This window comes from Oncorhynchus kisutch, linkage group LG28 (assembly GCF_002021735.2).
Source record: "Oncorhynchus kisutch isolate 150728-3 linkage group LG28, Okis_V2, whole genome shotgun sequence".
Taxonomy (NCBI): Eukaryota; Metazoa; Chordata; class Actinopteri; order Salmoniformes; family Salmonidae; genus Oncorhynchus; species Oncorhynchus kisutch.
The window spans coordinates 16,505,833-16,523,936 of NC_034201.2; the positions used below are offsets into that span (position 1 = coordinate 16,505,833).

At 45.5% G+C, this 18,104-nt stretch overlaps 1 protein-coding gene across 1 annotated transcript in view; it reads left to right on the forward strand.

Annotated features, from left to right (window-relative positions):
- Positions 1-16,102, forward strand: part of tmprss13b (transmembrane serine protease 13b) — a 37,072-nt gene extending 20,970 nt beyond the window's left edge. Inside the window, exons 6-14 of the mRNA XM_020463810.2 lie at positions 8,717-8,843; positions 8,992-9,087; positions 13,537-13,580; positions 13,748-13,907; positions 14,177-14,355; positions 14,442-14,540; positions 15,213-15,355; positions 15,509-15,664; positions 15,887-16,102. Coding sequence (XP_020319399.1) covers positions 8,717-8,843; positions 8,992-9,087; positions 13,537-13,580; positions 13,748-13,907; positions 14,177-14,355; positions 14,442-14,540; positions 15,213-15,355; positions 15,509-15,664; positions 15,887-15,901 — 1,019 coding nt within the window. The 3' untranslated portion in view covers positions 15,902-16,102. The remainder of the gene's footprint in view (positions 1-8,716; positions 8,844-8,991; positions 9,088-13,536; positions 13,581-13,747; positions 13,908-14,176; positions 14,356-14,441; positions 14,541-15,212; positions 15,356-15,508; positions 15,665-15,886) is intronic.
- The last annotated feature ends 2,002 nt before the right edge of the window (positions 16,103-18,104 follow it).

Genomic DNA, 18,104 nt, shown 5'->3' on the forward strand with positions numbered 1-18,104 from the left:
TTGATTTGATTTTGACCTATTCTTTAACTTGGATTTTTGGTCGAGCTGGAGATGTGAATACAACATATTAATGATTAACTTGGAGATTAAAGTTGAAATCAACCAAAGCTTGTACGCCCTAGGCCTATACAGTATGTGTTGTCTATTTATAGTTGAACCCTGGGTTGAATTGAGACAATAGCTGTTGATGACTTTGCAAATGCTATATAGTTCATTTGCTCTGTTAAATCTACTCTTTGGAATGACTTTAGAAGTAATATATTTAGTTAGTAAGAGGTCTCTCAAAAACCCTTCTCATGATTGCACATTGGTACATGTAATAGTCAGTGCAAAATATCCAAGCGTATCAGGGCTTGGTTAAAACCCTGGAGGGGAGACCAACTGAATAGCTGTATGTGAACTTTCCAGGAGGTGCTGCCCAGGCTTCAGATAGTATTCCTATCCCTTGACTTATTCCACATTTTGTTGTTCAATTTTTTTTACAAATATTCACCTTTATTTAACCAGGTAGGCAAGTTGAGAACAAGTTCTCATTTACAATTGCGACCTGGCCAAGATAAAGCAAAGCAGTTCGACACAACACAGAGTTACACATGGAGTAAAACAAACATACAGTCAATAATACAGTAGAAAAATAAGTCTATATGCGATGTGAGCAAATGGGGTGAGATAAGGGAGGTAAAGGCAAAAAAAATGGCCATGGTGGCGAAGTAAATACAATATAGCAAGTAAAACACTGGAATGGTAGATTTGCAGTGGAAGAATGTGCAAAGTAGAAATACAAATAATGGGGTGCAAAGGAGCAAATTATAGATGGGCTATGTACAGGTGCAGTCATCTGTGAGCTGCTCTGACAGTTGGTGCTTAAAGCTAGTGAGGGAGATAAGTGTTTCCAGTTTCAGAGATTTTTGTAGTTCGTTCCAGTCATTGGCAGCAGAGAACTGGAAGGAGAGGCGGCCAAAGGAAGAATTGGTTTTGGGGGTGACCAGAGAGATATACCTGCTGGAGCGTGTGCTACAGGTGGGTGCTGCTATGGTGACCAACGAGCTGAGATAAGGGGGGACTTTACCTAGCAGGGTCTTGTAGATGACCTGGAGCCAGTGGGTTTGGCGACGAGTATGAAGCGAGGGCCAGCCAACGAGAGCATACAGGTCACATCGCCGAAGTCGAGGATCGGTAGGATGGTCAGTTTTACGAGGGTATGTTTGGCAACATGAGTGAAGGATGCTTTGTTGCGAAATAGGAAGCCAATTCTAGATTTAACTTTGGATTGGAGATGTTTGATGTGAGTCTGGAAGGAGAGTTTACAGTCTAACCAGACACCTAGGTATTTGTAGTTGTCCACATATTCTAAGTCAGAACCGTCCAGAGTAGTGATGCTGGACAGGCGGGCAGGTGCAGGGAGCGATCGGTTGAAGAGCATGCATTTAGTTTTACTTGTATTTAAGAGCAGTTGGAGGCCACGGAAGGAGAGTTGTATGGCATTGAAGCTCGTCTGGAGGGTTGTTAACAGAGTGTCCAAAGAAGGGCCAGAAGTATATAGAATGGTGTCGTCTGCGTAGAGGTGGATCAGAGACTCACCAGCAGCAAGAGCGACATCATTGATGTATACAAAGAAGGGAGACGGCCCCAGAATTGAACCCTGTGCCACCCCCATAGAGACTGCCAGAGGCCCAGACAACAGGCCCTCCGATTTGACACACTGAACCAGGCGAGGCAGTTGGTGAACCAGGCGAGGCAGTCATTTGAGAACCCAAGGCTATCGAGTCTGCTGATGAGGATGTGGTGATTGACAGAGTCGAAAGCCTTGGCCAGGTCAATGAATACGGCTGCACAGTAATGTTTCTTATCGATGGCGATAAAAAATGGATTAAATAGATTTTGTTCTCACCCATCTACTCACAATACCCCATATTGACAAAGTAAAAACATGTTTTTAATAAGTTTTGGAAATGTATTTGTATGCTGAAATACAGAAATATCTAATATACATAAGTATTTTACACCCCCGCTTGATATGTTAGAATCACCTTTGGCAGCGTTATTTATTTTTTTTATTTTTTATTTCACCTTTATTTAACCAGGTAGGCTAGTTGAGAACAAGTTCTCATTTGCAACTGCGACCTGGCCAAGATAAAGCATAGCAGTGTGAGCATACAACAAAGAGTTACACATGGAGTAAACAATTAACAAGTCAATAACACAGTAGAAAACAAAGGGGGGGTCTATATACAATGTGTGCAAAAGGCATGAGGAGGTAGGCAAATAATTACAATTTTGCTGATTAACACTGGAGTGATAAAAGATCAGATGGTCATGTACAGGTAGAGATATTGGTGTGCAGAAGAGCAGAAAAGTAAATAAATAAAAACAGTATGGGGATGAGGTAGGTGAAAAGGGTGGGCTATTTACCAATAGACTATGTACAGCTGCAGCGATCGGTTAGCTGCTCAGATAGCTGATGTTTGAAGTTGGTGAGGGAGATAAAAGTCTCCAACTTCAGCGATTTTTGCAATTCGTTCCAGTCACAGGCAGCAGAGTACTGGAACGAAAGGCGGCCAAATGAGGTGTTGGCTTTAGGGATGATCAGTGAGATACACCTGCTGGAGCGCGTGCTACGGATGGGTGTTGCCATCGTGACCAGTGAGCTGAGATAAGGCGGAGCTTTACCTAGCATAGACTTGTAGATGACCTGGAGCCAGTGGGTCTGGCGACGAATATGTAGCGAGGGCCAGCCGACTAGAGCATACAAGTCGCAGTGGTGGGTGGTATAAGGTGCTTTAGTGACAAAACGGATGGCACTGTGATAGACTGCATCCAGTTTGCTGAGTAGAGTGTTGGAAGCCATTTTGTAGATGACATCGCCGAAGTCGAGGATCGGTAGGATAGTCAGTTTTACTAGGGTAAGCTTGGCGGCTTGAGTGAAGGAGGCTTTGTTGCGGAATAGAAAGCCGACTCTTGATTTGATTTTCGATTGGAGATGTTTGATATGAGTCTGGAAGGAGAGTTTGCAGTCTAGCCAGACACCTAGGTACTTATAGACGTCCACATATTCTAGGTCGGAACCATCCAGGGTGGTGATGCTAGTCGGGCATGCAGGTGCAGGCAGCGACCGGTTGAAAAGCATGCATTTGGTTTTACTAGCGTTTAAGAGCAGTTGGAGGCCACGGAAGGAGTGTTGTATGGCATTGAAGCTTGTTTGGAGGTTAGATAGCACAGTGTCCAAAGACGGGCCGAAGGTATATAGAATGGTGTCGTCTGCGTAGAGGTGGATCAGGGAATCGCCCGCAGCAAGAGCAACATCATTGATATACACAGAGAAAAGAGTCGGCCCGAGAATTGAACCCTGTGGCACCCCCATAGAGACTGCCAGAGGACCGGACAGCATGCCCTCCGATTTGACACACTGAACTCTGTCTGCAAAGTAATTGGTGAACCAGGCAAGGCAGTCATCCGAAAAACCGAGGCTACTGAGTCTGCCGATAAGAATATGGTGATTGACAGAGTCGAAAGCCTTGGCAAGGTCGATGAAGACGGCTGCACAGTACTGTCGTTTATCGATGGCGGTTATGATGTCGTTTAGTACCTTGAGTGTGGCTGAGGTGCACCCATGACCGGCTCGGAAACCAGATTGCACAGCGGAGAAGGTACGGTGGGATTCGAGATGGTCAGTGACAGCTTGCATATTATAATTTTTTTAATTCTTCAAGCTCTGTCAAGTTGGTTGCTGATTATTGCTAGACAGCCATTTTCAAGTCTTGCCATAGATTTTCAAGCCAATTTAAGTCAAATTTGTAACTAGGCACCTCAGGAACATTCAATGTCATCTTGGTAAGCAACTCCAGTGTATATTTGGCCTTATGTTTTAGGTCATTGTCCTGCTGATAGGTGAATTTGTCTCCCAGTGTCTGTTGGAAAGCAGACTGAAACAGGTTTACCTCTAGGATTTTGCCTGTGCTTAGCTCCATTCCATTTATTTTTGGTCCTTGCCGATGACAAGCATACCCATAACATGATGCAGCCACCACATTGCTTGAAAATATGAAGAGCGGTACTCAGTGATGGGTTGTTTTGGATTTGCCCCAAACTATAATGTTGTTGATCCATCCTCAGTTATCTCCTATCACAGCCATTAAACTCTGTAACTGTTTTAAAGTCACCATTGGCATCATGGTGAAATCCCTGAGCGGTTTCCTTCCCCTCTGGCAACTGAGTTAGGAAGGATGCCTGTATCTTTGTAGTGACTCTGTTATTGATACCTTCACCATATTCAATATATTTTTGTTTTACACAAATACTGTCACGCCTTGGTCATTGTATTTTTGTGTTTTCGTTATATATTTGGTCAGGCCAGGGTGTGACAGGGGTTTATGTTATTGTATTTTCGTATTGGGGGTTGTAGTATTTGGGATCGCGGCTGATTAGGGGTGTTGTATAGGCTTGGCTGCCTGAGGCGGTTCTCAATCAGGAGTCAGGTGCTTCTCGTTGCCTCTGATTGGGAACCGTATTTAGGTAGCCTGAGTTCGCTTTGTTTTCGTGGGTGATTGTTCCTGTCTCTGTGTAGTGTTCACCAGATAGGCTGTAATAAGTTTCACGTTCCGTTTGTTGTTTTTTGTATTTATTATAGTTATTTCATGTATCGTCACTTTTCTTCATTAAAGACATGAGTAACCACCACGCTGCATTTCGGTCCGACTCTCTTTTGACAAACGAAGAACGCCGTTACAGAATCACCCACCACATACGGACCGAGCGGCGTGGTTACAGGCAGCGACCGCAGGAAAAGCGAAAGGAGGACGTTATGGACAGCAATGGCATGGAGTATATGACGTGGGAAGAAATCGACAGGTGGGCGGCCGACCCAGAGAGAGTGCAGGAGCCCGCATGGGATTCGCTAAAGCAGTGCGAAGAAGGCTATAGGCGAATGGAGTTGGAGAAACAGACACGGCGGCGCAGAGCGAAACCCGAGAGTCACCCCAAAAAAATTATTGGGGGGGGGGCTCAGAGGGAGAGTGGCTGAGTCAGGAGATGGACCTGAGCCAACTCTCCTTGTTTATCGTGAGGAGCCAAGGAGGAGACCAGAACCAGAGCCGGTGTTAGAGGTGAGCGAAGATGAGACTGTGAAGGAGTTAATGGGGAAAGTGGAGTGGAGAGTAATGAGGGAGTTGCTAGCTTGGTGCTATAGATATCATATTCGTCCGACGGATCGTGTCAGGGATTTGATGGCACCTGAGTTAGCGCTCCATACTCGTCCTGAGGTGCGTGTTAGTCGGCTGGTGAAGTTGGTGCCAGCCTCACGCACCAGGCCTCCTGTGCACATCCCTAGCCTTGCACATCCTGTGCCACCTCCACACACCAGTCCTCCGGTAGCAGCTCCCCGCACCAGGCTTCCTGTGCGTGTCCTCGCTCCAGTATCACCAGTGCCCGCACCACGCATCAGGCCTACAGTGAGCCTCGCCTCTCCTGCGCTGTCGGAGTCTCCCGCCTGTTCAGCACAGCCAGAGCCTTCCTTCCCTCCTGCGCTGTCGGAGTCTCCCGCCTGTTCAGCACAGCCAGAGCCTTCCTTCCCTCCTGCGCTGTCGGAGTCTCCCGCCTGTTTAGCGCAGCCAGAGCCTTCCTCCTCTCCTGCGCTGCCGGAGCCTCCTGCCTGTTTGAAGCAGTCAGAGCTGTCAGTCTGCATGAAGCAGCCAGAGCTGTCAGTCTGCAAGGAGCTGCCAGTCTGCAAGGAGCTGCCAGTCTGCAGGGAGCTGTCAGTCTGCAAGGAGCTGTCAGTCTGCAGGGTGCTGTCAGTCTGCAAGGAGCTGTCAGTCTGCAAGGAGCTGTCAGTCTGCAAGGAGCTGCCAGTCTGCAAGGAGCTGCCAGTCTGCAAGGAGCTGTCAGCCTGCATGGAGCAGTCAGAGCTGTCAGTCTGCAAGGAGCTGTCAGTCTGCAGGGTGCTGTCAGTCTGCAAGGAGCTGCCAGTCTGCAAGGAGCTGCCAGTCTGCAGGGAGCTGTCAGTCTGCAAGGAGCTGTCAGTCTGCAAGGAGCTGCCAGTCTGCAAGGAGCTGTCAGCCTGCATGGAGCAGTCAGAGCTGTCAGTCTGCATGAAGCAGCCAGAGCTGCCAGTCTGCAAGGAGCTGCCAGTCTGCAAGGAGCTGCCAGTCTGCAGGGAGCTGTCAGTCTGCAAGGAGCTGCCAGTCTGCAAGGAGCTGCCAGTCTGCAAGGAGCTGCCAGTCTGCAGGGAGCTGTCAGTCTGCAAGGAGCTGTCAGTCTGCAAGGAGCTGCCAGTCTGCAAGGAGCTGCCAGTCTGCAAGGAGCTGTCAGTCTGCAAGGAGCTGTCAGCCTGCATGGAGCAGTCAGAGCTGCCAGTCTGCAAGGAGCTGTCAGTCTGCAAGGAGCTGTCAGTCTGCAAGGAGCTGCCAGTCTGCAAGGAGCTGTCAGCCTGCATGGAGCAGTCAGAGCTGTCAGTCTGCATGAAGCAGCCAGAACTGCCAGTCTGCAAGGAGCTGCCAGTTTGCAGGGAGCTGTCAGTCTGCAAGGAGCCGCCAGTCTGCAAGGAGCTGCCAGTCTGCAAGGAGCTGTCAGCCTGCATGGAGCAGTCAGAGCTGTCAGTCTGCAGGGAGCTGTCAGTCTGCAAGGAGCGGTCAGTCTGCAAGGAGCTGTCAGTCTGCAAGGAGCTGTCAGCCTACATAGAGCAGTCAGAGCTGTCAGTCTGCAAAGAGCTGCCAGTCTGCAAGGAGCTGTCAGCCTGCATGGAGCAGTCAGAGCTGTCAGTCTGCATAGAGCAGCTAGATCCGCCAGTCAACCAGAATCTTCCAGATCTGCTAGTCAACCAGAATCTTCCAGATCTGCTAGTCAACCTGAATCTTCCAGATCCACCAGCCAGCCAGGATCTACCGGAGCCTACTACCTACCTGAGCTTCATCTCAGTACTGGGCTTCCTCTCAGTACTGGGCTTCCCCTCAGTTCCGGGCTTCCCCTCAGTTCCGGGCTGCCCCTCAGTTCCGGGCTGCCCCTCAGTTCCGGGCTGCCCCTCAGTCCCGAGCTGCCTCAGTCCCGAGCTGCCCCTCAGTCCCGAGCTGCCCCTCAGTCCCGAGCTGTCCCTCAGTCCCGAGATGCCCCTCAGTCACGAGCTGCTCCTCAGTTCTGTGGGGTTCTGGGTGAGGACTATTAGGCCATGGTCGGCGGCGAGGGTGGATTATCCCAGGACGCGAAGGGGAGGAACTATGACATTTATGGAGTGGGGTCCACGTCCCGAGCCGGAGCCGCCACCATGGACAGACGCCCACCCGGACCCTCCCTATGGTTTTGAGGTGCGTCCGGGAGTCCGCACCTTGGGGGGGGGGGGTTCTGTCACGCCTTGGTCATTGTATTTTTGTGTTTTCGTTATATATTTGGTCAGGCCAGGGTGTGACAGGGGTTTATGTTATTGTATTTTCGTATTGGGGGTTGTAGTATTTGGGATCGCGGCTGATTAGGGGTGTTGTATAGGCTTGGCTGCCTGAGGCGGTTCTCAATCAGGAGTCAGGTGCTTCTCGTTGCCTCTGATTGGGAACCGTATTTAGGTAGCCTGAGTTCGCTTTGTTTTCGTGGGTGATTGTTCCTGTCTCTGTGTAGTGTTCACCAGATAGGCTGTAATAAGTTTCATGTATCGTCACTTTTCTTCATTAAAGACATGAGTAACCACCACGCTGCATTTCGGTCCGACTCTCTTTTGACAAACGAAGAACGCCGTTACAAATACTAATAGGTGCCCTTCTTTGTGAGGTATTAGAAAACCTCCCAGGTCCTTGTGCTTGAATCTGTGTTTGGAATTCACTGCTTGACTGAGGTGCATTATAGATAATTGTATGTGTGGGGTGCAGAGATGAGGTAGTAATTCAAAAATCACTTTACACAATTATTGCACAATGAGTGAGTACATGCAACTATTATGTACCTTGTTAAGCACATTTTTACTCATAAACATATTTAGGCTTACCATAACAAAGGGGTTGAATACTTATTGACTCAAAACATTTCAGCTTTGAATGTTTTATTCATTTCAGAAAAATTCTAAAAATATTATTCCGCTGACATTATGGGATATTGTGTCTAGGCCAGTGACACAACATCCCAATTTAATCAACTTTAAATTCAGGCTGTAACACAAAAAAAAGTCAAGGGGTGTGAATACTTTCTGAAGGCAAAGTATATCGAAGAACTGATGTTGTTTCAAATGTACAAATTCAAGGTTTGTCTATTTTGAAAAATGGTCACAATGATGACATAATCCTGAAGTTGAAATTTCCCCCTTAAAACAACAGTTTCCGTTGATGATTAAAAAATACTAAATTCAATGTATTTTCCACGTAGATTCCACGTCACAATGCGTTGACAAATTATGTGTAATGTTCTGTGTGATGTATCTGTGTGATGTATCTGTGTGATCCTGTGAGGTTCTAACTGCTGAGTCATGTATTTGTGTGATTCAGTGATGTTCTAATTGAGTGATGTTCTAATTGAGTGATGTTCTAATTGAGTGATGTTCTAGTTGAGTGATGTTCTAATTGAGTGATGTTCTAATTGAGTGATGTTCTAATTGAGTGATGTTCTAATTGAGTGATGTTCTAGTTGAGTGATGTTCTAATTGAGTGATGTTCTAGTTGAGTGATGTTCTAGTTGAGTGATGTTCTAATTGAGTGATGTTCTAATTGAGTGATGTTCTAATTGAGTGATGTATCTGTGTATCATCCAGTAAGGTTCAGGTCGAATGGGGGTCTCCAGGTGAAGACAAGCAGCGCTGGTAATTTCCTCCCTGTGTGTTACAGTGGCTGGAACAAGGGCCTGGCTGACCAGACCTGTGCTCAACTAGGCTTCAGAGTGTAAGATCTTCCCCTCTTTTGCTGCCCTCTTGTGGTCGAAAGGCTGAACTGTGCAAACCTGTTCAACCATACCTATCAATGGGTTTAGTGTGTTAGGTTGTGATGTCTGGACGTGTACATAAACTTCTCTCTACATCTATTTATTTAGGAGTCATAGCACCAGCAGTGTGAAAGATGAGTCCTCTACCACTCTCACTGTGACAGGGAAGACCTTCAACACCATCCAGGATAAGGTGTCAGTAAAGTAAGTACTTCTGGACAAACTCGTCAACAGCTCTTTGCATATTATGCAAAGTGCCGCATAAATTATTGCCCAAGAACAGGCTTAAACATTAATAACACCTGCTCTTTCCATGACATAGACTTACCAGGTAAATCCAGGTGAAAGCTTATTGATGTCACCTTCTAAATATACTTCAATCAGTGTAGATGAAGGGGAGGAGACAGGTAAACGAAGGATTTTTATGCCATAAGACAATTGAGACAGGATTGTGTGTGTGTCCCATTTAGAGGGTGAATGGGCAAGGCAAAATATTGAAGTGCCATTGAACGGGGTAGTAGGTGCCAGGCAGTCCGGTTTGTGTCAAGAACTGCAACTGTTTTTCACGCTCAACAGTTTCCTGTGTGTATCAACAATGGTCCACCACCCAAAGGACATCCAGCCAACTTGACACAACTGTGTGAAGCATTCGAGTCAACATGGCCCAGCATCCCTCTGGAACGCTTTAGACACCTTGTAGAGTCCATGCCCCGACGAATTGTGGTTGTTCTGAGAGCAAAAGGGGTGCAACTCGATATTAGGAAGGTGTTCCTAATTTTTGGTATACTCAGTGTATATTATATCACACACTAAGCCTCTTCTTGGGCCATCAAATCAATGTTTATTGGTCACGTGCTCAGGATACAGAGTGTAAAGGGTACAGTGAAATATTTACTTGCCAGCTCTCCTCAACAGTGCAGCACACAAAACAATATTCACAAATAAGTAATAAAAAAGTTGTACAAAAAAATGGAGATGTTGTAAATATATACAATATAAACTATGACGTGCTAAAGTGAATTGTCACATGGTTGAGCATCTTAAAATGAATAGCATTAAATTGTAACAGCAATTATGACTGTGCATGTGTGTGGGTGTGAGAGGAGACCCAGCTAGCACATAACATTCTGAGAACGATATGTTTCTTAGAGCTTGGTGAGAGCGTGGTTGTCCTATGGTTCTTTTGCATACAACCTTCTGGGAATGGTGCAGGATACCTAGCTGGCACTGAAATTCCCACGTCTGAGAACCATACGGAATTTCAGAACTTCAGCATAATGTTTCCTACAGGTTTCCTCATGGTTCTATTTAAAGTAATGTTCTCAAATTGTTCCGGGAACATTAAGAAACAACGTTCTTCTGTGGGAGTTTCAGTACTTCAGCATAACATTTTCTGCTGCTTTCCTCATGGTTCTATTTGAAGTCATGTCTCAGAACATTAAGACAAATTTCCATAAATAACACAAGAAAACATTAGTATTGTTCAAAGAATGTTCTAAGAATGTTATTTAAAAAATGCATTCCTTTCTTAGAGAATCAAATTTGGTTGTTGACGCTATCTTGTTAAGTGTGTTCAGGTGTGTTGGCCGTGCCCACTAACTGTCCACACCTAATCTTAATGAGCTAGTTTCCTTAAAAATTGGGTCTGTTTGAATAAACTAAAATTAATAGCAATGTATGTGTTAAAAGACATAGAATGGTGTTAAAATGCCATGTTGTAGAATAATAGTGACAACATCAAAACTATGACATATAGCACATGGAATCATGTAGTAACCAAAAAAGTGTTAAACAAATCAAAATAGATTTTCGATTCTCCAAAGTAGCCACCATTTGTCTTGATGACAGCTTTGCACACTCTTGGCATTCTCTCAACCAGCTTCACCTGGAATGCTTTTCCAACAGTCTTGAGGGAGTTCCCACATATGCTGAGCACTTGTTGGCTGCTTTTCCTTCACTCTGCGGTCCAACTCATCCCAAACCATCTCATTTGGGTTGAGGTCAGGTGATTGTGGAGGTCAGGTCATTTGATGCAGCACTCCATCACTCTCCTTCTTGGTCGACACAGCCTAGAGATGTGTTGGATCATTGTCCTGTTGAAAAACAAATGATAGTCCCACTAAGCGCAAACCAGATGGGATGGCGTTTCACTGCAGAATAGTGTGGTAGCCATGCTTGTTAAGTGTGCCTTGAATTCTAAATAAATCACTGACAGTGTCACCAGCAAAGCACCATCACACCTCCTCCTCCATGCTTCACAGTGGGAACCACACATGCGGAGATCATCTGTTAACCTACTCTGCGTCTCACAAAGACACAGATTTCCACCGGTCTAATGTCCATTGCTCGTGTTTCTTGGCCCAAGCAAGTCTCTTCTTATTATTGGTGTTGTTACGAATCCCTTTTTGGCCCGACAGTCTAGGGGGGGATGGTAATGAGACCCGTAACATAACTCATGCAAATTATAATTGTGACAAAGTAAAAGTGTGAACGAAATAACCACGACAACAGAAATCTACCGTCAAACCCCAGGTTTATTTATAAACACACGGTAATGGGGGGGGGGGGGAGCAGGAAAAGGGGCTGAGCTGGACCCAAGGAAAGAAACAATAAATATACAAAAACACCCCTAAGCTAGACTAGCCTACTTTAACAACAGCTAACTAACCAAAAATACAGTGGGTGGTCCGCCCAGTTCTAACTAGTGTATTTAACAAAGTTCACCTACGGGTAGTGTATGCCCATGGGCGACTTGTCTTGGTTTCCCCCTTTTCCCACCAGCAACAAACAAACACCATAACCAAAAACAATACTCACAGGAGATGACAAAGTGATTTGGAGGTGCTCAAACAAAAGAGAGGTTAAGACACAAAGCGAGAGTGAAACACAGAGACCTACAGACATGGCATTTACAGAGAGATTGAACTAGCTCTAGAGCAAACAAAGTATGGGGTTTTTAAACCATGGGGAAGGAACTGTGATAGGGTAGGAAATAGGAGGAGGTGTGTCTTCTGATTGATGATTGATTGTTGACTGATTGGGGAGTGATGATTTTCACCTGTGAGGGGAGAAGGAGAGAAAAGAAACACACACACAGGATACACACACACACACAGGAAAGCTGTATCCGTAACAGGTGTCGTTTAGTAGTGGATCCTTTGCAGCAATTCGACCATGAAGGCCTGATTCACACAGTCTCTTCTGAACAGTTGATGTTGAGATGTGTCTGTTACTTGAAATCTGTGAAGCATTTATTTGGGCTGCAATTTCGGAGGCTGGTAGCTCTAATGAACTTATCCTCTGCAGGATGATGGTTTTTGCGACTGCACTTGAAGAAACTTTCAAAGTTCTGACCTTCATGTCTTGACTGACCTTCATGTCTTAAAGTAATGATGCACTGTCATTTTTTGTTGCTTACTTGAGCTGTTCTTGCATAATATGGACTTGGTCTTTTACCAAATAGAGTTATCTTCTGTATACCACCCCTACCTTGTCACAACACAACTGATTGGCTCAAACGCATTAGGGAGGAAAGAAATTCCACAAATGAACTTTTAACAAGGCACACCTGTTAATTGAAATGCATTCCAGGTGACTACCTCATGAAGCTGGTTGAGAGGATGCCAAGAGTGTGCAAAGACGTCATCAAGGCAAAGGGTGGCTAATATGAAGTATCTGAAATCTAAAATATATTTTGATTTGTTTAACACTTTTTTGGTTATACATGATTCCATATGTGTTATTTCATAGTTTTAATTATTCTTTTTTACTTTTACCACTTTTTCATGGTATCCAATTGGTAGTTACAGTCTAGTCTCATCTACGAAAGGCGAAGGTCGAGAGCCACTGTGAGTGATTTATCCAAAACACAACCCAGCCAAGCCGCACTACTTCTTGACACAATGCCTGCTTAACCCGGAAGCACCATACACCTGGCGACCGTGTCAGCATGCATTGCACCCGGCCTGCTACAGGAGTCGCTAGAGAGCAATGGGAAGACTATGGGCCAATTGTGCGCCACCCCATGGGTCTCCCAGTTGTGGCCAGCTACGACAGAGCCTGGACTCGAACCAGGATCTCTAGGATCTCCTGCACCACTCAGGAGGACCCACTATTTTTCTACAATGTAGAACATAGTAAAAATAAAGAAAAACCCTTGAATGAGTAGGTGTATCAAACTTTGACTGGATTTGTATGTTCTCAGAACGTTATTTAATTACCTTCAAATAACCTATCATTTCGGTTAGGGAACCAAAGGCATAATTCCCAGAATTAATGGGAAACCAAAAACGTATGTTCCCACAACTTCCAAGTAACTAAAATGTGCTAGCTGGGAGTCTGTGTAAATAGTTTCTTAAGGTGCAGGTGTGAAGAGTCAGTGCAATAGCCTCTTAAGATGCAGGTGGTAACGTGGAGAGAGCAGTCCGTGGCTGGGATCGCTGGAGTCCTTGGCATTCTTCCGGGACTTTCTCAGACACCACCTGGTCATCATTCACCATGTCACTTTTCATATACTGTATGTTATGATAAGATAAGAAAAAAACGTATCAAACAGAGCCAAGTATTTGACCATTAGATGGAGTAAGTGGGGAAGAAAACATGTGACCTCAATGGTGACCTGATTTACTGTGACTTTCTTTCTGTGTTCTGTAGCTCATCCTGCCCTAACAATGAAACTGTCTCCCTGCAGTGTATCAGTGAGTAACAATCTTTACATTCTCGCAGTTAATGCACAAAGGCAACCATTGGTCTTTCAAGCTCGATAAAGATATTCATCTAGCTCTCCTGATGAACAGAGGACCAAATCCCCATACTGTATTAGCACTACGGACCGACTCACTCCCTCTCTCTGTCCCCATGGTAGACTGTGGCAGGCAGAAGGTGTCCAGAATCATAGGGGGATCAGCAGCGAATCTGGGCGATTGGCCTTGGCAGGTCAGCCTCCACTTTCAGCGCTCTCACACCTGCGGGGGCACGCTGATCGCTCCTGACTTTGTGGTGACAGCAGCCCACTGCTTCCCCAGGTCAGTACAACAGACAACACCGCAGACCATGGACAAGGAACTGTACTGAAACAATGTACAGCAGAACAGTAATGACAATACGAAACAGAAAATATAGAAAACTCTTGAAACCTAACAATGCTAAGACAAAAATGAACTGGGATATAACAAGGACTTTACAGAGCTGGAACTGAATACAGCTAACTGAAGGGAGCTAGCTAAGACTGCACAGTGCTTAGGCTGAACAGGGATCAGTGAAGACAGTGACCTAACAACTCTACTCTCTCTAGGAAGGTCTCATCGTACCTGGTGCCCAATAACTGGCATGTGTATGTGGGCATGGTTTCTCAGATGGTGCTGCCTCGCCCTTATATGGTGGAGAAGATCATTGTCCATGAGAGCTATGACGACAAAACCAACAACTATGACATCACCCTTCTCAAACTCACACAGCGTGTAGACTACTCCAGTGAGTTCACCTTTAACCTAACAATATATTATATGATTGTTTATACCACTATTACCATCATAACATGTCTATGTTTGTTATTTCAGACAACATCCAGCCTGTGTGCCTGCCTGCCTATGACAAGATCTTCTCTCCTGGAACAAGATGTTGGACCTCTGGATTTGGGACAACAGAAGCGGGGGCAGGTGAGTGACACATGGTATGACAGTTCGGGGACTGTTTGGCAGATGTGGGACCAAGTCATTGTTTTACAAGTCACAAGTAAGTCTCAAGTCTTTGCACTCAAGTCCCAAGTCAAGACAGGCAAGTCTGAGTCAAGTCTCAAGTCAAGTCTCAAGTCCTAAACTTTGAGTTTCGAGTCCTAAACAAGTCATAATGTGCTCTTCACCAAATGTAATACCATTTCATATTTTTTAACAAGAGTAGTAGTTAGTATTTTACATTTACACAAATCATGAATGCTTTTAAAAATATCTATATATTCATTACTTTCCAAATAAACATTATAATTTCCATGGAAATACATGGGTAACCATGAGAAAGACCCCAAACTGTAATCCGTTAAATGAAGAGTTAATGCGCTGCACACTTTTTTTAATAGCATCATTTTTAATATTTGGGCTTGGGGAGGGTATCAAGTCAGGTCGAGTCATAAGGCTCAAGTCCAAGTCAAGTCACGAGTCATTGGTGTTAAAGTCAAAGTCGAGTTGCAAGTCATCATATTTGTGACTGGAGTCCACACCTCTGGTGATTGGTATTAGGATGAACAAGCAGGGGGAAAGAGACATAGGATAGAAAACATGATGCTATCTGGTGTGATATTCTAAATTGTTGCATGTCATTTGTTTGCTGTTCAGCTCATGGCTCCACGAATCTTATGGGGGTGTCTGTAGACATCATTGACTCCAGCGTGTGTAACAGTAACACAGTGTACAATGGTAAGGTCTCTCAGAACATGTTCTGTGCTGGAGACATGGAAGGAGGCAAGGACTCCTGCCAGGTGAGTGGGACACAAAGACCAATCAGGCAGTAGCTACTTCCACATAGTTTCTTACATGAAGTCCACAAATCTTACCCTGTATCTCTCTCTTCCCTCCTTCCCTTCTCTGCTGTTTCTTCTCCCCCTCCCCCTACCACTCCCTCCCTCCTCTAGGGGGACAGTGGTGGTCCCCTGGTGTGTAAAGACTCAGACCAGCTCTGGTACCTGGCGGGGGTGACCAGCTGGGGGGAAAGCTGTGGCAAGAGAAACAGACCGGGGGTCTATAGTCGTGTCAGCCGCCTGCTGCCCTGGATTTACAGTAAGATGCAGGTAAGGAAAGGAGCTCTCAGGACCACTGGGAGGAGAATGCTCAGGCAGAAAACCTTAGCACTGGGGTGGGATTCAATCAATAATTAAGTTAATTTTCACCTGTACTGCTTCAGAGGGCACTCATATCCATCTTCATCTTTAAATGTCAGAATCAAGGTTGAGATAGGATGGCGTTATTAGTATGACGATCCTGAACATGTTCATTCACTCTCCGCCTCCCAGCAAGCAAGACCGTGATGTGACCACAGCTGCTGTCTTCCAAGGACGCTCAGCATGTATTTTGGACCTGACAATGAGATTGATACTGGTGTGAAACTTACAATCCTGGCAGGGAATGGAAGGCTCTTCACTTTACGTGCCTTTAAGCTTATATGTGTTTTGTGTTTTTGTATTCATTCATTGTCATCAGCAGCTTGCAATAAATATTTTTCGATGTGATATCTGCTGTCTTATAATGTTGATCATGTAGACTAGGATGTGTTTGATCATTGTTTTTCTAAAACAGTGTTGAGATTATTTGTGCAATACTCTGAGAAATATATTTCACTCACACTGCAACCTCTTCTAAACCTAATAACCTGTCTCCGGTTATACCACACTGCAACCTCTTCTAAACCTAATAACCTGTCTCCGGTTATACCACACTGCAACCTCTTCTAAACCTAATAACCTGTCTCCGGTTATACCACACTGCAACCTCTTCTAAACCTAATAACCTGTCTCCGGTTATACCACACTGTAACCTCTTCTAAACCTAATAACCTGTCTCCGGTTATACCACACTGCAACCTCTTCTAAACCTAATAACCTGTCTCCGGTTATACCACACTGCAACCTCTTCTAAACCTAATAACCTGTCTCCGGTTATACCACACTGCAACCTCTTCTAAACCTAATAACCTGTCTCCGGTTATACCACACTGTAACCTCTTCTAAACCTAATAACCTGTCTCCGGTTATACCACACTGCAACCTCTTCTAAACCTAATAACCTGTCTCCGGTTATACCACACTGCAACCTCTTCTAAACCTAATAACCTGTCTCCGGTTATACCACACTGCAACCTCTTCTAAACCTAATAACCTGTCTCCGGTTATACCACACTGCAACCTCTTCTAAACCTAATAACCTGTCTCCTGTTATACCACACTGCAACCTCTTCTAAACCTAATAACCTGTCTCCGGTTATACCACACTGCAACCTCTTCTAAACCTAATAACCTGTCTCCGGTTATACCACACTGCAACCTCTTCTAAACCTAATAACCTGTCTCCGGTTATACCACACTGCAACCTCTTCTAAACCTAATAACCTGTCTCCGGTTATACCACACTGCAACCTCTTCTAAACCTAATAACCTGTCTCCGGTTATACCACACTGCAACCTCTTCTAAACCTAATAACCTGTCTCCGGTTATACCACACTGCAACCTCTTCTAAACCTAATAACCTGTCTCCGGTTATACCACACTGCAACCTCTTCTAAACCTAATAACCTGTCTCCTGTTACTCCAGCTTCACATAAACCTTACTGCTGTGCCTGTTTCTTATTGTTGGGGGGGTTACAGGTACATTATCAATTTTAAAACCTGTACCTGTAGACTGGCAGTTTTTTTGGACTTGTAGTTTCTTCAAAATAATTGAAAACTAAGAAATACATACAGATTTGATAATAAATTCAGCATAAACAGGAAAAGATAAAGACGTGGACCTCCCCCCCCTTCTCACCCCCCCAACCTCCCATTGCATTCCCACAACCCCACCAAGTCAACATGTCTCCATTCAATTCCCCCCTTCTCACCCCCCCAACCTCCCATTGCATTCCCACAACCCCACCAAGTCAACATGTCTCCATTCAATTCCCCCCTTCTCACCCCCCCAACCTCCCATTGCATTCCCGTAACCCCACCAAGTCAACATGTCTCCATTCAATTCCCCCCTTCTCACCCCCCCAACCTCCCATTGCATTCCCGTAACCCCACCAAGTCAACATGTCTCCATTCAATTCCCCCCTTCTCACCCCCCCCAACCTCCCATTGCATTCCCACAACCCCACCAAGTCAACATGTCTCCATTCAATTCCCCCCTTCTCACCCCCCCCAACCTCCCATTGCATTCCCACAACCCCACCAAGTCAACATGTCTCCATTCAATTCCCCCCTTCTCACCCCCCCCAACCTCCCATTGCATTCCCGTAACCCCACCAAGTCAACATGTCTCCATTCAATTCCCCCCTTCTCACCCCCCCCAACCTCCCATTGCATTCCCACAACCCCACCAAGTCAACATGTCTCCATTCAATTCCCCCCTTCTCACCCCCCCCAACCTCCCATTGCATTCCCACAACCCCACCAAGTCAACATGTCTCCATTCAATTCCCCCCTTCTCACCCCCCCAACCTCCCATTGCATTCCCACAACCCCACCAAGTCAACATGT